This window comes from Bidens hawaiensis, unplaced genomic scaffold (assembly GCF_021521415.1).
Source record: "Bidens hawaiensis isolate Kalapana, Puna unplaced genomic scaffold, B.hawaiensis_p1.1 tig00017272_1, whole genome shotgun sequence".
NCBI classification, from domain to species: Eukaryota; Viridiplantae; Streptophyta; class Magnoliopsida; order Asterales; family Asteraceae; genus Bidens; species Bidens hawaiensis.
The window spans coordinates 466,519-489,800 of NW_027492619.1; the positions used below are offsets into that span (position 1 = coordinate 466,519).

At 36.2% G+C, this 23,282-nt stretch overlaps 1 protein-coding gene and 1 pseudogene across 2 annotated transcripts; one reads left to right on the forward strand and one right to left on the reverse strand.

Annotated features, from left to right (window-relative positions):
• Positions 1–687: 687 nt before the first annotated feature.
• LOC143553546 (serine/threonine-protein kinase BSK7-like) lies at positions 688–5,202 on the reverse strand (annotated as a pseudogene). Its single transcript, XR_013138850.1, has 10 exons — positions 4,936–5,202; positions 4,465–4,682; positions 3,765–3,900; positions 3,261–3,394; positions 3,082–3,187; positions 2,920–3,005; positions 2,651–2,839; positions 2,292–2,444; positions 2,090–2,203; positions 688–1,178 (listed from the first exon to the last, which is right to left on the reverse strand). The product of XR_013138850.1 is annotated as a serine/threonine-protein kinase BSK7-like (transcript).
• A 16,194-nt stretch (positions 5,203–21,396) lies between these two features.
• Positions 21,397–23,037, forward strand: LOC143553540 (uncharacterized). The gene is made up of 2 exons (XM_077043522.1): positions 21,397–22,915; positions 22,957–23,037. Exon 1 carries the CDS (start codon positions 21,879–21,881, stop codon positions 22,785–22,787), a length of 909 nt encoding a protein of 302 aa, XP_076899637.1. The 5' UTR covers positions 21,397–21,878; the 3' UTR covers positions 22,788–22,915; positions 22,957–23,037.
• The last annotated feature ends 245 nt before the right edge of the window (positions 23,038–23,282 follow it).

Below are 23,282 nucleotides of genomic sequence, written 5' to 3' on the forward strand. Positions count from 1 at the left end.
AAAAATTTAAGTATAAATATGAGATTTGCATGAGATTTTTTTTAAAAGCCAAAAATGTGGGAATAAATAGGGCAAGAAAGTCAATTAATTTATGCCTTACCCCTACTACTACTACTACTTTATTTTTGATGGGTTAAATGTTAAAATAATAATAATAATAAACAAATAAAAATAAACACAATGAAAAAGAGGGGAATATAAAGGAAAAATAATAAAGGAAAATAAGATGTTTGTTTGTTAAGGGTGACAAATTTTATCATGATATGAATCACAAAACTAACACGACATGAAAATAATCAAATTTTTAAATAGGTCGTTTTGAGTTGACATGTTTAATAAAACATGTCATGTACATGTTAATATGTTTAACCTTTTTAGTTAAACAAGTTAACCCAGTAACTCATTTAACCTATTTTGTTTCAACCCACTAACCCGATTAACACATCTACAACTAATTATTATTAGTCAACCCAGTTGGCATGCTTAGATAAATGAGTTCAACGCCACTTCAACGGATCATGTTTGGATTACACAATTTTAATTGTTTGCCTTTTAGGGGTGATTTTTTGACACACATAAATATATGGATCATGTTCGCGTTAAACAATTTAACCTGTCAACCGACACAATTGACATCCATATCCAAGGCCAAAAGTAAAAAAAAAAAAAAATAACAAGAAACAAAGAGAAGGCAAAATGTTTGTTTTGTAAACAAAATACACATGTGAAATCCTTGCTTTACAATCTCAATACAACTTAATTACTAAACATGTAACCAAAAAAATCAACTTCAAACCAAAGGGCAAAAGCGTCATTTTGACGCATAAAAGGAAGCATCTTTCATCTGTTCTCATACTTGATTCAAAAGATGCAAAATCCAAGATAAAGATTTACAGTATGCTAAAATGGCAACAACTTTGTTATTGTCCATTTGTAGTGAGTCCGGTTTTCTTGGCTTCAAGACCGGCACCCTCCTTGAGTGCCATGTGGGCTTCGGTTTCCATTTTAAGGGCAAAAAGTGAGGCAGCTTGTAGATATGAAGCAATGTGCCACACGGGCGAGATAACTTGCGCCTGCATGGCATCATTTAAGGCTTCTTGAGGCATGTTGCTCATAAGGTAAGATAAACTACGCCTAGCATATACGGTTGGAGATACCATAGGCCCGTGTTCAATGAACTACAAACAAAAAGATATTGACACATTGTTTACAACTTAAAATGATTCAGATATATGCAAGTGTTTATGTATATGTATGGGCTAGTTGATTTGATAATCACAAAATAAGCAACAACTTCGAACAAAAGTTTTCTATGATGATTGGTTTTATTGTACTCGGGCGTTTTGTGCTCCTCAAATAGACGTTCTTATACGTACCTGTAGGCCCGTGTGTGCATAGGTATATGTGTGTGGATTCATATACGTGTATGTATATATTTTATCATATATGTATATTTATATGCATATCTATAGGTATGGTGTGAGGTTCATTTCAGAATACTAAATTATCGTGAGAACAAAAAGAATGAACCTAAATCGTATATGCTAGGCACGTGTGTGCATAGGTATATGTGTGTGGATTCATATACGTGTATGTATATATTTTATCATATATGTATATTTATATGCATATCTATAGGTATGGTGTGAGGTTCATTTCAGAATACTAAATTATCGTGAGAACAAAAAGAATGAACCTAAATCGTTAAAAACAAATTTTATCAATGGTTCATATATTTTAAGGTTATTATTTTTCACACACAAATGTGTATGTTATGTACATAAAAAACAAGTAAATTAATTTGTTTATATGTTCTTTTAACTTTTAAGCGTTTACCTATACCTGACTTACATTAGTACATATGTGTAGATTCTATAAATATATAAAATCTGTTCATATAATTGAATTTCAAGAAAAATGAAAAAGCATTTCAACCACTTTTCATATAATAAAATTTTTTTAAGATTGAAAAAATAAACGATTTAGTTTTTTCTTTCTAGTCTCGCAAAAACTGTGTTATGCCTAGAAGAACTCTCCCATGTATGTATATGTGTAATTGTACATGCATAAGAGGTAACAGAAAAAATACTTGTGTATAGCACTGAATTGCGGTTGTAAAATCTTTGTGTCGAAATGCAGCATCACCCTTCTTTTTCGAGTTTAGTGACTCTTGCATTTGATCGGTCCACATTTGAAACGACAACTGAAAAAGTTACGAAATAATTATCAGCAATTTATGCTTTGACCATTTCCGAGAACAAAGGGGTAAAAGTGTAAAACAACGACTAAACCTCGGTTGTTTGTCCTTCATCATCTTTATATGAAAGCTTTTCCATAAGTTCATAAATTGTATTGTAATCCATTCTTAAGCAAGCTTCACCAAGTGGAGAGCGAGGTAAGAATGAAGTAGTCGTTTGGATTCCCATTAACTGTTATGAAGGAACCTAAATGTACAAAAAAAAAGTAAACTTTTATATAACGGGTCAAATAAGAAAAACTGACCCAAAATCTATTTTTATTGCATGCAGCCTCCTAAATTGTTTTATTCAAGACCGTACACGCTGATGCTAAAATGTCACGTTTCAACATGAGCCCACTTTAAACATCAAACGAAGTTAGCTTTTTAACGAAGCAAAAAAGTCAAACTAACCTCGGTTTCCTTTTGAAGAGAAATAAGAGCAGACACAACCGATTTTGAATTTGGACGTTCTCGAGGTTCATATTGCAAACAACGAGAAGCCAAACGCACCAACTCGGTTCCATCATCATTAGAAAATTGTCCTTCTAGACACGAATCCGTAAGCATTTGAAGGTTTCGATCCCTTATCAAGTCAAGAGCCTAAGTCAAAACATATCAAATTCAAGACAGAATAATATACGCACAACGTTTTTATAAATAACCAAAATGCATATACTAACATGGCTAGGAGGGATGTGTTTCCCGCTAAGAAGGTCAACCAAAAGAGTCCCAAAGCTATATATGACACTTTCTGGAGTCACCCTCCCTACAGAAGAATCATGCAAAGTGGTATGTCAAATTACCAAAATACCCTTCGATGACTACAATTGATGTTAACATACCGGTTCTCAAATACTCGGGTGGAGTAAATGCAAGATTTGTACTATAACTTTTCCCATCCATACTATTCTTCATGAGCCCAAAACATGAAAGTCTTGGATTGCCTTCCTGTAGGAATTTAATGCATAAATAAATGGACTCAACAAAAAAATTTTATAAAAAAAAAAAATCAAAACTTTACCTCGTCAAACAAGACGCGGTAGGCGTTGAGGTCATGATAAAGAGCACGGCCTTTACTTGTACAATATTCAAGAGCCTCTGCAAGACGTAGAACAACCCGTAACCTCATTGCCCACTTCATTGGTTGTGATTCCCCTACATTGTTTAATAAAGATTTTACTAAAAGAAACACACGAAGAAGAAATTTCACCCCGTTTAGTGACACGGGTCATCCTTTATTACTAACGGGTTAAACTGAATAGTTTAAGTATCAAAAAGGGTCGAATAGAATAATGTCCCACCTACAGAAACGCTATGAAATAATAAAAAATGTACACACTTAATTAAGAAAAAATAAACAAGCGGTCCGAGCTCGAGCCTAGTCAAGCTCAGCTCGTTTACACCCCAAGTTAGCATGTTAACCTGACATAGTCCATTTGGACCCCACGTAATATTAACCGTCTTGGCCCATTACCTAGCCCGCCTGATTTATTATCTGTGAAAAAATTAACAAAGAGGTCCTTACAGTGAAAAAGATGTTTGGCAAGTGTGTTATTGGGCATATATTCAGCAACAAGTAGCCTCTCATCATCCTCACAGCAGCAACCAAGAAGATTAGCCAGCCTATCGTTACGAAGCTGGCCCACAGATCTAGCTTCTTCCTGATGTTGTTAAAGATAACATTTTTCAAGTTACAGTTGATAACAGTCCATATTTGTGATAAGTACAAGTAAATCTTGAATAGGATGTAAAATGACATTCATGCCCAATCAACATATTTAAAGACTACAAATTTTCCATTAAAATCCATTTTTGACATTTGACTGAAAAGTCAACAAATATATACAGACTATAATTTCCATTAAAATCCTTTTTTATTCATGGGTTCATCTTGCAAGAATACTAAAGTTGATCAAGAAAGCTTCATTTATTGGAATAAAATTATCTTCAGAGGATTCTCCTAACTAAAAGATGTTTTAACAGTTGACTGAAAAGTCAACCACTACATCCAAATATGTGTGTTAGTCAATCTTTGCAATTTTTTATGTGACCAGGAAAAATAAAAAAACATAGGTGATTTCAAATTTTCAATAATAAATATTTGACCACATGATCCAAAAAAAAGATTAATAAATGGCCACATGAAACAAAAACAATGGGCAAAAGCCGCAAAACACGCATACAATTCTAACATATCTAGAAGATGAGAAAATTTAACATAGTACCAAAAATTGTCGGGCATCAGGCCACGCGGATCCAGTAAACCGCTTTACAGCTATCCTCGTTTGATTCTCGAGTTTCCCTTTATATACAACATTTGGCGCCTTTTCACCATGCTCGGACACAATGTTTTCAACAGCAAAACCAGACGTTGCGTTTTTAAGTTGCTCCAATGTGAACTCTTTGAATGCATTTGGGTCATTCAAATCCTCATCCTTGTTCCCTGCAATAGTAATAATAATTATGCACGGGTCAGTTGGGTTATAACTTATTGCTCACGGGTCAAACTGATCAAACGGGTCAAAATAAAAAAAAAGGCTTAGCTAAATAAGTTTAAGGACTTAAGATGTCACCCATGGCAGAATCAAGTGTTTAACTTAAAAATCGGATCTTTATTTCAATAACAGTTTTACAACTGATTATTCTATGACTTAAAAAGATATAAAAAAATAATAATTATTGTGCTGATAACATACCGGCTTTAGGATCCTCAAGAACCAATGAATCTTGTGATGAATCTAGACATGGAAGAAGCTTAGTGCAAAGAGAACCCATGTTGTAAAACTCTTGCTACATGAAGAAAAGTATACAAATGAGAGAGTATAGAAAAAGTTAATGTATCTCATCAGTCATAGATAAGGTTTTCTAAGTTGACTTTTGTGTGTCACACAATTTAACTTTGAAATTGACAAGACTTATTTTCTTTTAGTATCAAAATTGATTAACTACACTTAATAATATTCAAAGTATTAAACAGCAAAATAATTCAAAAACTAAAGAATCTTTATTTAAGAATTTAGAGTTTGACTATGGACTCAAGAAAATAAAAGTTGACTCATTTCTTGCATATGCAATTCATTAGAAGTAAATCACACATGCTTAACAAACATAAACATGATTTATATGCATATACGCGTGCGTAAATGCACGCATATACAATCAAATATATTGGCTTCATTCATGAACACAATATTCAGCTGATTACATATCAATTAAAGATGAACTTGACCGAAGAACAAATCGAATATCCTAAATGAATCATTGGAATCCAAACAGATAACCTCACTAAAAATGAACAAAAAGTGATAAAAATCATACCTTTGTTATGCAATTGTGTCTTTATTCTTCAAGTCAACTATTTGAAAAATAAAAAAGTCAACTTTCTCCTCTTTCTTATCCCAAATCACACACACACAAAAAGAACCTTAATTTTCTGTAAAGTTTCAATTTTTAAAATCTTTACAGATTCCAAAATTGGAAACCTTTTTAATCAAATCAAATCCTGTGTAAAGTTTCAATTTTTAAAAATATTTACTTCCAAATTTGAATCCACATTTTATGTTGCTTTGAAGATTCAAATAAACTGTTATTAGCAGTCAAGAAAGACTGAAATCAAACAAGGGTATTACTGGAAACACAAAAAGATTTGAACTTTGGTATGAAAAAACAAGAATCTTAAATGGGTATATAAAATCTTGAAATTTGAAAGCCTAAAAAAGAAAAGAAAAGAAAGATGAAGTGTTTGGTTGATGTTATGTGAATGGATTACTCTGTTCTTTTGTGGATTTACGCGGGTGGCAGTGGCACCTTCATTTCTGATCAAATTGACTACTTTATTTAAAGGTTTAAATAATAATAATAATAATAATAATAATAATAATAATTATGTGTTTTTGGAATATATAAAATTGAGGGAAAAATTCCCAAAATAGTCCGAACTAAGAGAGAGAGAAGACCAAATTAGTTCTAAAAGAATTTTAATGACCAAACTAGTCCAATGAAACTTATCGAGAACGTGAGATTGGGAATCGTGACGTGAGTTTTCATAACCATTCACAGATTGACACGTGTAAAGGTGACGTGAAATTTACTACCAAATCTGTCTGAGCCGATAGTTTTCCAGCAAAAAACATCTTCTGAAAAACCATGGTTTTCGAAAGAAAGTTAGCGGCGCCGTGATTTTTCAAAAGTAATCGGTCTTGCGTTTTTTTGAAATTCGTCTCCTCCGACGCATTTCGGGTGAATTTCGTCGTTTTTTGCATAAAAAGAAGAGTTGTCAGAAAAAGATAGATTTTGGTATAAAATCTTTAATTTCGATGGTTTTTAGTTGAAAGTTGTCTTTTTTTGCATAAAAAGAATAGTTGTCAGAAAAAGATTAATTTTGATATGAAACTCACGTTTTTTTGCATTGAAAGGAGTGTTGTCAAATCCAATGAGTTTTGATGTTAAACTCATCTTTTTCGATGGTTTTAATATGAAAGTTATTTTTTTCGTGATAATTGGGCCCATGTTGTAAGATCCGATGACTTTGTCTACTAATATTTTGAATACGACGGTTTTTTGTATAAAAATATCTTTTTCGTGAGAATTGTATAAAAACATCCACCTTCTGGCCGAGAACAAACTCACTAACAACATCAGCAGCAGGCTTTGGCCTTATTTTATCGGCCGTCACAAACTCTCTAAGAAACCTGGACTGATCATCTTCAAGCAGGGTACGGAACTGAACGATGTAGGTATTCTTCCCAACCCGTGACACTATGTTGCCATCATAAAACGAACCTACAAACCCGGAACCCATATCAACAACTTCAATGTTATCACCTCTTTTAAATTTTATTGCTTTACAAGAGATTTTTGTTGAAATGGAACAACATATAAAGGAATGCATAACATAATAAGCTTAAAATACACATTATTCGGATTTATAAAAATTTTTATGAAAATCAACGGAGGAGATAAAATTCATAGGTAAATTATCGTTTTTTTAACTTTGTTTACATTTATCGGTTTTTTTAAACTTTCTTGAAGTTTATCGGACAAGACAATCTTCACTGCAAAAATATCCTTTTTTTTTCAACTTTTTTGAAATTTCATGAAGGAGACGAAATTCACCCGAAATGCGTCGGAGGAGACGAAATTCAGAAAAACGCGAATTCCGCCATTTTTTGAAAACTCATGGGGCCGCTAACTTTCTTTCGAAAACCATGGTTTTTTCAGAAGATGTTTTTGGCTAGAAAACTATCGGCTCAGACAGATTTGATAGTAAATTTCACGTCACATTTACACGTGTCAATCTGTGAATGGTTATGAAAACTCAAGTCACGATTTTCAATCTCACATTCCCGATAAATTTCATTGAACTAGTTTGGTCATTAAAATTCTTTTTAAACTAATTTGATCTTCCCTCTTTTAGTTTGAACTATTTTGAGAATTTTCCCAAAATTTAATGACAAGTGGTGCCTTTAATACTTAATTGACATAATAGTTGGAGAAGATATTAGCTATATTGACGCCGAATTTTTAAGTAAACCTATTAACACTTTTTTATTTTATTTTTATCGAATAAATTTTTACACTTAAAGGTTTAAATCCGTGACTTCTAAATTTTCATATATATCTATTAACACCTCTTTTATATTTTTTGTTATATTTAAAAATATAAATTCTTCTTTACAAATTTTGATAATATGATATTTATATAATTTAAAATATATTATTGTGTTTATTCTAATATATTTTAATTATATATATTTAATCATATCCAAATATCCAATGTAATATATTATATTGGATACGAGGTATTTTATGGTGGAAAATAAAAATAAATGAATAACAACAATGTATTCGATGCTATATAACTATATCTAAAACTCTTACACTATAACTCTAGAAAAAATTAGAATTTTAAACTAGATTAATACATAAAAATATCATGTCTACAAGTGTAACGATCAAGTATATAGATCAATACCCGTTATGTGTAAGGATGAAAAAATGTTATGGCCCTTAACAATTTTTTTTTTCAGCAATTACACTTTATTACATTTAAGTAAGACATGCATAGTTAATTATACTAATCATGTTTATATATAATATTAAGGTTAAATACGTTTTACGTCTATGTGGTTTAATTAAAATAAGGTTTAATCCGACTTTTTCTATTGAGAGATGTTATGGTTTTCAAAGTTAGTCATTTCAATCTAGTAGCCTAACATCATCCGTTAGTTATGTTAATCCTGTGATTTGATGACACTATCCTTATTAAACAAAAAAAAATCAAGTCACTCTCTCTATATCCTGAAATTTCGATACCTCTTACCCTATAATATAAAGTGCGTCCAAATCCATTACACAATGACCGTATCTATAGCTAAACAATCTTGATAAGCAAATAACCTAATCCTAAATGGGCTATAATTCTGACATATATATCAAACAAACTAATTTAACTAATTAGCTAATTCACATCAACTTAAAGACCAAAATGCGCGTGAACTATTAGACTTATGACAATATTAGTCTAGCTAACAAGCTTATTCGTCACAATCCTTTTCATAATCATCACATCACGTTGTCCTAGTGGTTAGGCCGCCATTTAGGTTATCATCGAGAGAAAATGGGGTGTTAAACCCTAATGGGGAGGGGGTTGTCAAACTATTGTTTATACAACAAAGAAAAACATATTAAATTTTAATAATTCCACCTTATTGTAGTTGACCCATAATAGTTTCACCTCAAAATTTTTTTCTCATTGAACATTTGTTAAAAAAAAACAAATTACATTTTAATAATTCCACCTTATTCCCTATATTTTTCTCATTGAACATTTGTTAAAAAACCTTAACTCCATTAAGGTTTTCTGAATTTCAAACTGTTGTTTTAGGAATTTTGATCGCAAAGAGGACCCACATGTCAATTAATGTAAAACTTACATCGAAATGGTGCTTCAATTCAGTTGTTTAAACTTCTAATTAACAAAAATCAAGCCGTTTGGAAAACTATTTTAAGATAAGTTTTATATCAATCAAGCCGTTTGGAGCACTGTTTTGAAATAAATTTAATATCAATAGACTGATATCATCCTACCGATCAAAAGCCCAAAAACTTCGTTAAGTTTTCTTTAACTAGGTCCCGTAAGAAAAAAATATGGTGAAAAGTGAGACTGATACAAGAATTTTTTGAAATAGGATCATTATCGACCAAGTGTAAGAATGTGAGATTATTAAAATTTATAGTTTGCCTAGAAAAATATATATTGTTTTTATTCAAGATTTATTATTATTATTATTATTATTATTATTATTATTATTTTAATAACAAGAGTATTTTGATCCGTTCATAACAAGTTAATAAAAGTATCCAAATGAGAGTTTCTGGAATGAATAGACAAAATAGAAACCACTATCTAAAACAAACAAACATAGATATCGCTAAAAAATGACTTGCAACATATGTAACTATAATAATTTAGTACATACGTTTTTAGTTGAATATAGTTTCTTTTTATAAAATAAGTATATTGTGTTATTGTTGTGTATCAATTACTGTGCTCGTTTTATTTATTATTAATCGTGTTACGTTGATTAATTATTTATTGTGTTTTAGTTTATGTTTATTAATTACTATTTACTTAGTAAAAAGCACTATTGGATTTCTGTTTTTAATGTTTAATTTTAGTCATGTAGATGATAATACCATGTTTAAGACGGACATAAGGTTTAATAGTAGTATTAAGATGGGTATTTCATAAGTAAATTAAAGAAAAAAAAACTTATTACTAATAGTATGTGTGAACGGTTTTATTAGAAAAGGCACCCAGACCATATGTAACATTTAGGCCTAAAAAAACCATAATATATCATGTACAAATCCAATTATCTAGTGTATATATATAGTTACAGATTTATCTTAACTTAATTGGTTGATACTTTTTCTTTTGACGAAGTAAAACTTTAAGAATTTATGATTATAAATATCTTCAGGTACATAAGGTTACATAAATTGTAAAACCATCTTCAATGCTCTATTCTAGTGATAGAAACCGATTCGAGATGGCTAATCTCTCAAGTGATAGACCCTTTGAGCGGGTTAGATTCCAAAGAAATAAGATAGAGAATTAGACATTTTTCTTTTTAATATTCTGCTTACATTTAATAAAACAAAGAGGCCTTATATAGGCTTACAATGCAACAATAAAAGGAAAACATGGCATAGTGGAATTGTAATTAACTACCCACTACATGCATAATAAATAACTACTAAACTAAATGCAATTAATAAAACATGCATGCAAGCTAAATGAAACGTGGGTCTATGATGGAGGTGGGATTGAGGACATATCATCTAGACGCATGTAGATGTTTGTGTGGCCCAACGGTCCCATTGGAGAGCTTGTCCGGATTTGTCCGTTCATCACCTTGTCTAGAATACCAAACTCAAACAGGTGAGAAAATGGTGGGTCCATGTTCAACGTTAATAACTTAATGTGAAAGAAAATTTATTTTTCCTATGTGCAAAAAACTCCCGATAACTCTTCATTACTACTTTAAGAAATTTAGTTTTTGTAATTTATTTTAAACAACTTAAAATAGAAGCTAATCTAAAATCAATCTAAAATCTTTGTCATCTTAATACCATGACTACAACCAGAATCCATTTTTAATACGTGAACACACATTATTCATTTAGCTACATCTAGTTGACTCTTATATGATTTTAAAATAATAATTTATTTTTGAATGCATGGATTTATACACGCTTATTGTGCCATAACTCTTGTGCTGTTTTTCTAAAAGGAAATCAATTTAAGTATGAACGTAATAAACTAATTTATTCTCTTTTAGAATATTAAAAAAAATAATTTGGAAAATAAATAAATAAAACAAATAAAAAACACGGGCAACAAACCAACAACAACGTGTGGAAAGAGAAGGTCGTATGATTCCAAAAGCCACCACATCCAACATATATAAAACTTCTATCCACGTATGGGATATTTTTTATTTATTAATCTCAGAACCATCAGTTTTGTAATACTTAATTTATTAATATTTTATATGAAAATTCAACTGTTTTAATATTAACATTTAGAAATTCTATGGCACTTAAACGGAAGTTAAAATCTTTCTAATTAATCAATGGTTTTAATGATTACTAGGCTATTGACCCATGTACAACACGGGTATAATTTATAAATCATGTAAAATCCGTAGTTAATATAAATTATAAAGTAGGGTGTCATATAGTTGAGATGGGTACATGATATTTAGTTGTTAATAATATCGGTAAAAAAAATTGATTATCAAACATAACTTTCAACGAAATTAACATCATTTATACAATTATTCGATACATAATCTATAGATGTAGGGTACCAAAAAGACCAAATACCCTCAAGTATCACCTGCGGGTCAACGGGAAGCTCCCTTTAAGCCACCCGCGGGACATATGGACCAACCCGCATAAACCTTTAAAGGAAGAACATTCCCGTATCATGCGTAAGCATCCAGGCACCCTCATACGTCATCCGCATTGTAGCACATCTACCCCGCCAAAGTGACCGGGAGGCAATGCAAACAGGACAACTGTAATTAACCAAATACTTTCTAGAAGAATTACCACGATCGTTACTTGGAGAATACGTGACTCGTCGACCAATGAATGAAAAACACCTGGCTAGGTTATAACCGTGCACATGGCCAGGGATTAATTTGTCCTATCACAGATCAACACGTGTCCAGGTTGTTATACCCATGCACATGCAACGTATAGCTCAATCTATCATATGGGGACACGTGTCCAGACGGTTACGAGAGGTCTTCTAGAATGGGACAACTGGCCCAATCACATTCCCACATCCTTCGGCTATATATACCCTCTCAATCTCCATGAGGTATTCATTCATACTCCACTGTCTACTCCAAATACTTAAGTACTTTCTCTCTTTAAGAACTGCACTTATTCTCACGCCGGAGGGTGGTTACGGGAAGACCCCCCCTCTTGTCATTCCCGTAGCGAGCTCACGGTGTCTGTTTTGCAGGTTCCGGTCACTTGACTTTGGGAAGTTGTGTTCATATCGTAGTTGGTTGTTATCCGTATCCTATCCTGTGGACTCATTGGATCTAGGACCCATCTTGGGAAGTAGATCCGTGTTTCTTCATTGGTGCCATCCGTACTTTTGTTAGAATAACGTTAATTCTTTGTTTTTGGTTCGTCGTATGATATGAACCAATTTCCTGAAGGGCCGACGGGAAATCTTGCGCCTGCTTCACGTGTTACTGATACAGAAGCACCTGAAGGTTTTGCTTCAAGTGTTTTTGCACATGTCACGGCTCCTGGTTCACGAACTGCTGATGTAACACCTTGAGGTTTTACCCTAGAGCGTGTTATAGCACCAGTCAGACCTACTCCTACTGATTTGGGACGTGTCACGGCACCAGAAGGTTCTAATCTGGGTGACTTAGGACGAATCATGAGAGAAACTCGCCGGACTTGATCAGAATTAGGTCTAGAAGATGATTATGGTGATTCTGAACCGGCGAGAACTCATCGCCATAGTTCCAGATTCAGGGGACTCTTATCTCCGGATGAATGGTTCCGTATTCAACAAGAAAGTATTGCAGCTGAGTACGAGCGCAGGGTGCGTGAAAAGCGACTCTATGCTCGTACTCTGACTTATGATGAATCTCCCAGGAGGTCTCTTTCTCCTCCACCAACAGCGAGGAGGAGCCAGATCCGTCAAAATGTTCAGACGGAAAGAGACCCGACGGAGGTTTGGGAATTGCGCTAACGTCCTCGCAGGGTTATGCGTGTACCCGCTTATGCGGAGGAATATGAAAGTCATGATTTGACGTACCACCCTGGGGACGTCAGTTATTATAGTGGCGATAACAGACTTCACTTACGTGGAGAAACTAGTTATCCGCGACCGGTAGTTCGCAACGCGGAATACCACAGTGATGCGGAACGAGACTTCACCAAACCTTATCGTCCAGCAGCTTTTGCTAAGAAATCAAAGTTCATTTCACGCATCGCGACCGCTTTGTTTCCAGCAAACGCAAAAATTCCAACGTATGTTGGGAAATATGATGGGATGTCAGATCCCAGCGACCACTTAATGAATTTCATGGAAGTAGGGGGAGTCAGCTGTTGGAATCTTCCCTACTGGTGCCACATGTTCGCAATAAAGTTTACTGGGGCCGTGCGAGAATGGTTTGAGAAATTACCTGACGGACAGATTAAAAGCTGGGATGACTTTGTGGCTAAGTTGTCCCAGCATTTTAGTAAGCAAAAGAAGCATACGCGTGATCCTTCAGAAATATTGGATGTGATAAGGCGGAACAATGAGTCCATTGAGGACTTCATTACTTGTTTCAACAATGAAAGCCTTAACATCAGTGGGGTCAGCGAAGATATGCTGAGAGGAGCGTTCCGTAAGAACATGAAATGTGACGATTTGATCCACACTCTGACGGGCAGAGATGGAATGGCCCAAGACTTGTGATGAGATCACGACGGCGACGAAATTGTACGCAAGAACTGAGAAAACTTTAAGTTCCAATAATCAGAAGCAATTGCCAAAGGTCGAATTTCAAACTCCAAGGCCGAACAGGCAGGCCAATGGAACAATTTGGTCGAGACTTCAGCCGACCGCAGAACCATCAAAGCAGTTTGATGCCAGATCCTTGATTGGCAACAAGAACAAGCAGAATTCTTCAGCTCGGTCCTCCAACAATTAGATTCAATTGTCAAAAACTCCCTCCGAAATTCTCACGACTGAGAACGTGAACTTCAGAAAACCCCAACCACTCACAAGATCGTTCCTTGATGCCAAGAAGCATTGCTCATTTCACAATGACATCGGGCACAACACAAACGAGTGTGTTGCCTTGAAAAATGAAATTGAAGCGGCTGTGAAGTCTGGCAAACTTGAACATTTGGTCAAGGGCGCAAAGCCAGGGACTGGTAAAGCTCCCGCGTGTGACAACCAGGGCCCGTCCAAAAAGCAGGTTAAAGATTTGAACATCCACATGATTCAAGGTGGGTATAAGGTTTGGGAAAAAGAGAGAGTTCCTGGACGAGGAATGGAAGAATGAACCCGTGATTTTTCCCCGAGTCAAGGGTGGACCGTGCAATAAGAATCCTTTAATTATCACCGACCTCTTTGGCCATTACCGATCGCAGTATGTTTTCTTTGACACTGGTAGTACATCTGACATTATGTACGAACAGTGCTTTGAGCAACTCGATGACGAAGATAAGGAGAGATTAAAACCCATTCATGCTCTTGTATCTGGTTTTGGGGGTGAGGTGATGCACCCGCGAGGGGTTATATCTTTCCCAGTCACTCTTAGTGACGTAATAAGAACTGAGGAAGTTGAGTTTTTGGTTCTACCAGCAACTTACAAACATGACATCATTTTGGGGCGGGAAGCAATCGGTGACTTTAACGCTCACCCATCCACAGCTCACGGTGTGGTAGGAGTTCCGATCCGCACCGGCGTAGCAATTATTCATGTCAACCGACATTGCTTCGCAACAGAAAGTTCAAAGCCTAGCAAAGTTCCAAAGCAAACTCAGAGGACCGAACAGGAGAAATGGGTTTTAAACAAGAAATTTCCAAATCAAACAGTCATAATCGGACTGGTCATCTCAGAGATAGTGAGAACTTTCTTGAAACAGTTGCTAACCAAGAATATGGACATCTTCGCTTGGCAACGCGTGGACATGACTGGTGTTCCGCGGAGTATTGCGGAACACAAATTGAGGGTGAACCTAATGTTTACACCAATTGTTCAAAAGAAGCGAAAGATGGGCCCTGAATAAACCAAAGCTATGAATGAGCAAGTGCAAGATCTTCTTCATGCTGGAATCATCCGCCCAATCCAATACCAGACCTGGGTCGCCAATCTAGTTACTTTCCCCAAAAGAAATGGGACATGGCGGATGTGCATAAATTTCAAGGACCTGAACAAGGTGTGCCCTAAGGATTGTTATCCATTACTGGAGATTGATCTCAAAGTTGATGTCGTAGCCCCATTCAAATTTAAATGCTTTCTAGACGGCTACAAAGGCTATCATCAAATTCGTATGGCAGCGAGTGATGAAGACAAGACAGCGTTCGGCACAGACCAAGGCACATTCTTCTATAAGATGATGCCCTTTGGTTTAAAGAACGCGGGTGCTATGTATCAGCGGTTGATGGATGTGGCATTTAAAGAACATATTGGTCGGAATTTGGAAGTTTATATGGATGATCTCGTGATCAAAAGCGTTGAGGAAGATCAGATGTTGAGAGACATCGAAGAAACATTTGCCACCTTGAGAAGTATAAACATGAAGCTGATTCCAGCCAAGTGTTCTTTTGGGATGGAAGAAGGAAAATTTCTTGGAGTAATTGTTACAGGCGCGGGCTTCAAAGCCAATCCGGATAAAGTCCACGCAGTAGCCCACATGCATTCTCCTTCTTCCCTCAAAGAGGTTCAGACCCTTAATAGCAGATTAGTTGCACTGAATCAATTCTTAGCAAATCATGCAGCCAAATCTTACCCGTTTGTTTCAACACTGAGAAATTGCCTCAAAAAGGCACAATTCAAGTGGATCGCGGAAGCCGAAAAAGCATTCCTGGAGGTCAAAAAGTGCTTAATGGAATTGCCTACTTTGACAGCACCTTATACGGGAGAACCTCTGACCTTATACCTATCGGCGTCTGATATTTCCATCGGGGCCGTACTACTGACAGATAGAAAGAACGTTCAAACTCCAATATACTATGTCAGTAGGACGTTGTCAGACCCAGAGACCCTACCGTTCTACCCCTAACTGATTACTTCACGCTATTTCACTATATAATCTTTTTAATTTTGTCTCTATTCTTGTTTGATTAAGATATCAATGCTTGAAAAGCTAGTCTTAGCACTGGTTTATGCTGCTCGACGTCTCCGCAGGTATTTTCAAGGTCATCCCATCAATGTGTTAACAGGATACAAGCTCAAGAACATACTAAGTATGCCAAAATTGTCTGGACGATTGGCGAAGTGGGCCATTGAGCTGGGGGAACACGCGATCGAATATAAACCCAGACCAACAATTAAAAGTCAGGTGTTGGCGGACTTAGTCACTGAAGTTCCGCAGCACAAAGAAAAAGAATGTTTGATTGAACAACAAGCCCAAGCACCTCCTGAACAAGGTCAAATTTGGTGATTGTTTACGGACAGAGCTTCAAGCAGCGAGGGATCTGGCGCAGGACTCAGGCTAGTCAATCCCGAAGGTCATGAGTTCACATACGCCATAAAGTTAGACTTTAAAAGTACTAACAATGAGGTGGAATATGAAGCTTTTCTGCCAGGCTTGCAGATAGCTAGGACGCTTGGGGTAAAACATTTGGTGGCACGGGTGGATTCTATGCTGATTGCGGGATAGATTAATGGAAATTACGAAGCAAAGAATGACGTCATGGCTTCATACCTGTCGCAAGCAAAGGACTTGATTCTTCAATTCCTCTTTCAAAGTTATTCACATCAAAAGGAGCGAGAACAAGTCAGCGGACGCCCTTAGCAAGTTGGCTTCAGCAAATTTTGAGCACTTTGCTAAGGATATTTGTGTCGAAGTCCTTGATCACCCGTCCGTTCCACAAAATCAAGTTCTGGTAATTCAGACTGGCGTTGAATCCTGGATGACATCGATTGTAGCTTATTTGTCGTCAGGAATTTTGCCATGAGAGAAGGCCTCGGCTCGAAAAATTAAACACAAGGCCTTGAATTACCAAATGAATGATGGTGTTTTGTACTGGAGATCTTTTCTGGGCCCACTGTTACGATGTGTAGATGTGGAGGATGCGATCTACCTGATAAGGGAAGTTCATGAAGGCATTTGTGGCTTACATGCAGGTCCAAGGATGGTGGTAGCAAAACTTATGAATGCGGGGTATTACTGGCCAGGGATGCATACAGACGCTGTGCAAGAAATCAGGAAGTGTGATTCTTGCCAGCGTCATGCTCCCAACACGTTGCGTCCAAACAACGAGCTGGTTCCAGTAACATACGCTTGGCCATTTCAAAAATGGCTATTGACATTATGGGAGCTTTCCCAGAAGCCCCGGGGCGGGTCAAAATTTTGATCGTAGCTATTGATTACTTCACCAAGTGTGTGGAAGACAAGCCAGTCGCATCCATTACGGCATCAAATGTCAAGAAATTCCTTTGGGAATTCATAATTTGCCGGTTTGGCCTTCCGCAAGAACTTGTGAGTGACAATGGAACTCAGTTTGCGGATAGCGGATTACAAGAATGGCTGAAAGAACTTAATGTTACTCAGATTTTCACATCCGTGGCCCATCCGCAAGCTAACGGTCAAGTCGAAAGGATTAACCGAACAATCAAGGAAGGGATTATGGCGAGATTGGGTACTAAATGAGCCGGCTGGGCCGACGAATTACCACATGTACTTTGGGACTTTCGCACCCAAAAGAATTCCAGTAATTCTGAAACGCCGTTCAGTTTAACCTATGGAACTGAAGCCATGATCCCGGCCGAAATAGGGATTCCATCCGCACAAATTCTGATGATCGATGATAATGATAAAGAATTGCGGATGAATATTGACCTCCTTGAAGAAAGGAGAGAATTGGCATCAATCCGAGAGCATAACTATAAACGTCAATTACAGAAATTTTATGACTCGCGGGTTCGAAAATGCATGTTTGATGCGGGAGACTTCGTTTTCCGCAATAACAAGGCTTTCGGCCAGGAACCTCCGGGCAAGTTAGCCCCAACTTGGGAAGGCCCTTACAAGATAAAAGAAATATTATCTAAGGGTGCTTACAAGTTAGAAAAGCTGGATGGGACTGAGATCCCTAGAACTTGGAATGTGGCACAATTAAAAATGTGTTACATTTAACATTTTACTTTTTATTTCTGGCCTGCGTGCCTAATAGACTAGTAAAAGACATGCACTGTCATTTCTTGTAATTTCATTCGGCTTATGCCTTTTTATGAAAAGTACCGTTGTTCCCACATTCTAATTTTTGTAACATACATGCTCTAGCCCACGTATCATATGAGATTCTTATGACCACACAACAAAAGTAATGCAATCCTTTATTGACAACATAAGAAGATCCTACAAATACTTATATTATGAAAAATAAGACAAAGTGTACTGGATAAAAAACTTCTTATATATGTGTAAATGGGATTACAAAAAGGGTACAAGGAAGATGGATCTACGCGGATTACAAGAAATATGAAACTATGTTGCTTCATCTTCTACGTCTTCATCTTCCGCATCTTCTTGATCATCGTTAACAGTTGCAAGAAGATCCTTCAGCTGCTCGATCCTGTCTTCTTTATCCGCAAGTTCGACGATTTGACTTTCAATAGTGAACTTCAAATTATCAAAAGTCTTCGTCTTCTCATTAAGAATCTCAGCGGTTCCTGGCCGTGCAAGACGAATTCCTCCGGAAGCCTACCTTCTTCAGCAAATTTAAAGCCTTCCTGGAAACCCGTATGATAGCCGTCTCAAGAGGATGCGTTCAAAAGTACGGCAAGGCAATTCCCAAGCTCATAGCCTTCTCGAATATGGGCAATAACCTGTTAAGACAATAAATATGAGGATTTGTTTTATTTACCTTGAACGGAATTCACAGAGTAAGAATTACCTGGAGAACACCTTCCGCCAGTAGCAATTTTTTATCCGCCTTGGCTCGAACAAGTTCCATCTTGTGCTCAGTGCATTCCAAGGCTTGTTCCCTGTTCTTGGTAGAAAGGGTGGCAAGGCGTTCGTCCTTGGCTGCTGATTCAGCCTTTAGAGTTTTTATCAGCTCGTCGCGTTCATTCAGTTGTTGCTATAAAACAATATTGGCTTCCTCAGCAACAAACCGATGAGCTTTCTCGGCCTCTAGCTCCGTCTTGGCATCCGCCAATTGTCGTTCTGCAGTCTTAGCAGCCAGGCGATTGTCCCGGGCTTCATTTGTAGCCTCTAAGGCTTCTTTCTTCGCCTCAGACACCTTAATCTCTAATTCCTCCCATTCCTCATTCATACCTAGCCAGTCTCAACATAATTCTTGAGTGGTGGAGACAGTGTTGGCTAGGCTGTATATGTAGGAGTTCAGTAATTCTTCGCGCGAACGCTTGCGCTGACGTTCCCTTTCCGCAGGAGGAAGACTTCCCTGCAGATATTCCATGCAGAAATCTGCGTCGGAAAAAGTTGAATCCTGACGTAAGGACCAACGCGGACAATGCATTTACGAGTCTTCCTCGTGCAGGGGTGAAAACGTTTGTGGGCCGCGGCCAAAAGCGCTAACCCCTCCTTGTTCCCTAAAACGGTAGGAAAACTGGAAAGGTGAAAAAGTGGCGAGGTCCTCAGAGTTACCGTCTTTCTTACCTCTAGAAGGAGGGGTATCCACAATAGTAATCGGGTCTGGAACACCTGTCGACGGAGATGTTGGCGGTGTAGCAGGTGGTGTTGACCCCCGCGGACCAGAAAGGCCCTCAACAGATTTATCCAAAAACTCTGCGAAACGGTAATTGTTTCATTACAAACGCGCCTTACGTGTTAAACACCGACAAAAAAAAGATAATGAAACTACCTGAAGAAGCCTCTTTGGAGGCAAACTGTTGAAGACGAGTTCCCAACTTCGTCCTTTTGTGTTTCTTAGACGGGGAGTCTTTGGTTGTGTTAGTGCACGGTTTTGCGTCTCGAGTCTTTGTATCTATCAATTATGTATTTGTCGTTTGATTTATGTAATAAACAATTAAGTTATTAAGTTAGTTCACTAAAGTATAGTCTAGTTCGCTAAGGATGTTTAGCGAACTAGATCTAAGCTATTAACCCTCCTGATTCGTTAAGGATGTCTAACGAATCAGGGGGTGATTCACTAAGTTATTTAATTTAAATGTATGTAACGAAGTGGACTCTAGTTCGTTAGGGAATGTTAACGAACTAGATCCATCTTCTATTTATAGTGAACACTATTCACAGTTAATTTAAGTTTTGAGTTTAATTATCGAACCTCTGTCCAATTCTCTCTCAAGCTTCATATTCATACTAATATTAATATCAGTCACCTACATACAACTAATATATACATATATAACATATAGTCAAGTGTAACAATGAACTAGATCCTAAGGTTAATCATATTTATATATACATCTCAGATATGTGATCAGTGTATTGTTTTAAAGGGTTATCGATTTCAAACAAGTGGTATCAGAGCTTTCGGTGATCATTTACGCTTGATTTGACTGTTAATTGATGTTATCATATTGATATTTGATAGTATTTTGTGTTAAGTCTCTGTTTGATTTGATTTTGGATCAAATTGAGTATTATTTGGGTAATTAATGGACTGATTGGTTTGGATTTGTGGTGTTTAAGGTATTGGAAGGTTAGGATAATCGGAATTGGAATTTGATTTGAGTTTTGGATTGGTTTGTATTGAATCTGTTTTACGTCGAAAATAGTGGTTTGATTTTTGTCTAATTGGATAAGAGTTGAGTGATAATTGAGTTACGAGATGATGCGAGTGGATTCGCGATGTGATTACGAGTATTTTGGTAGGTTGTTTGAGTAATTTGGTTGAGTATAGTGTTAGTAATCCAGATTTGGTTTCTAGGTTTGTGTTCTTCAATTTCCAGAAATCTGGAAATCTTCGTTTGAAGATTTGAAGATTCAAATCAATTCGTTAATAATCAAGTCTGATTCGTTAAATTCTCAGCTTGATTCGTTAGCGTATTCAGCTAATTCGCTATGAGTTTTGGTTGATTCGTTAACCATTTCATTATATATCCTGATTCGTGTTAACTGATTCGTGTGACTCGTGTTCTACCTCGGAAACTGTTTTGTAACAACTTTTGCCACGTGGCATTTGTTGTCAGAGGTTTGTTACAAACCGTTGTAACAACCTGTTTCGTTATCAGTTTGATTCGTTATCACTGTAGACGATTCGTTACTTAATTCGCTAACGATTCACTTAGTGATTCGTTAAACCAATCACCTGATTCGTTAAAACAGTTCGTTATAAAATCTTTCTAATTCGCCAAAGTTACTGTTTTTAATTCGTTGACCATCTGATTCGTTGACCATCTGATTTGTTGACTTATTGCATCAAATCAATTTTGTTGACCAGACCAGATTCGTTAAAACCATTTCTGATTCGTTAAAATCATTTCTAATTCGTTACCTGCTCAATCTTAACTTCGTTAAGGTGTGATTCGTTGTTTACTGTTCACAGTTCGTTACAACTGTTCATAGTTTGTTAACACTGTTCACAGTTCGTTAATTAATTTTCAATTTTAATCCTTAAAGTTTGAAACTTGTCAAAAATGGCTGGTATGTATGCATTAGCTTCTCAAAACATGTTGATGCAACAAATGTTACAGCTGGATATTGAGATCGGTTCACATTCGAAATGTCCACGTTTGATGAAATTTAGCGATTTTGCTAAACGGGAACCTCGTTTCCGTGCTCATCTAGGGTCAGTTCACCCTGATTGTTCGTACTGTTTGGATGAAGTTTACATTGTTCCAATGATTGGGGTGATACTATTGGTTTTACATGTAAAGCAATCTCACAATACTCGGTTGAAGAGAAGAAAGCTTTGAAAACTGAGACTAAGGCTTATTCTACTCTTACTATGGCTTTACCTGAAAACATTTTTCACCAAGTAGGGAGTATAAAGATTTGTGCCTCTTTATTCCAACATATCCGTATGAGAAGTATGGGTAACACCGCTGAAAGCAAAAAGGTTAAGCTCAAGTTTCAATTCAGAAATTTTAACCTGCTTAAGGGTGAAACTGTTGAAGAGATGACAACAAGGTTTAATTATTTGATAGCTGATTTGGATAAGATGAGATTGGAAACTTCTGTGATTGACAAAATTGATACCATTAAAAGTGCACTACCGAGTTCCTACTCTACTTTCTTGATGGTTCTGAAAGAGAATAATTATTTCAACAATGAAGATTTGACAGCTTCGGAATTTATGCAAGAGATCGAAGCACGAGAATACGATCTTAAATGTCAAAATTCTTCAAAAGATATTCAAGATCCTGCATTTTTTGGTGGAAGTATGCCATTAAGTTCAACCATTTCACCTATCACTGCATTTCTCACACAAAATGCAAGTGAAAATGCAACAACCATGTATAGTGATCCACGAGCCTGTTTCTACACAGCTGGAAATACTGGATTCTCTAGTGCTTCTGGTTCATCTGGAGGATCTGGATCTTCATCACCCACAAATCAATTCTCGTCTCAAACAAATGTAAACATGAGGGAGGCCGAACAAAATTTTGCGTTCTTGTCTGCCTTCATGACTTCATATGAGAATTTGGTTAGTAGTAAGATTGCAACGAGTGATCTTACTGATGAAGATTACGATCATATTAATCCTGATGATTTAGAACTGATGGACTTAAAGTGGAACATGGCTATGATAGTTAAAAAAGTTAAAAAGTTTATGCAGAGAACGGGTAAAGATCTTCCGTATTTGAACAAGAAATTGGGATTTAATAAATTAAAGGTTAAGTGCGACAATTGTTAAGAGTTTGGTCATTTTGCCAAAGAATGTGATAAGCCTAAAAAGGAGTATACCGGTCCCAGAAAGCAAGATCAAAATTCATCGGGTAAAAGTGGAAATGATGCAGAAAAGTCTTCTGGAAGTAAATCATCGTCTTCTGGATCTCAAGTAATGTTATCCAATATAGATGGAGATGACTGGTCACAAAGACTACTATGTGGCAAAAATCAAGCAAATCTGGCAATGTTTGGATTTCCTGAGTACTTTCAAGATGTGAGTGGAAGTGAACTATCTTCTGATTCTGATACCGAGTCTGAATCTGATGATTAGTGAAAAGCTTCAAACTACTTTCGCTTGTTTGGAAAAAATCAATGATTCAACCACATCTGCTTACATGGCTAAGCAAAATGAGATTAGTACTTCTACTTCTAAGTTATCATGTGCTGATTGTGAGATCAATAAGCCTAAGATAGATGCCTTAAAACTTCAAAATGATAATTTGCTAAAAGAGATTGTTTC

Bases quoted from the DNA above. Each gene is read 5' to 3' on its own strand.
- LOC143553540 (XM_077043522.1), top strand. From the start codon at position 21,879: ATGGCTTTACCTGAAAACATTTTTCACCAAGTAGGGAGTATAAAGATT.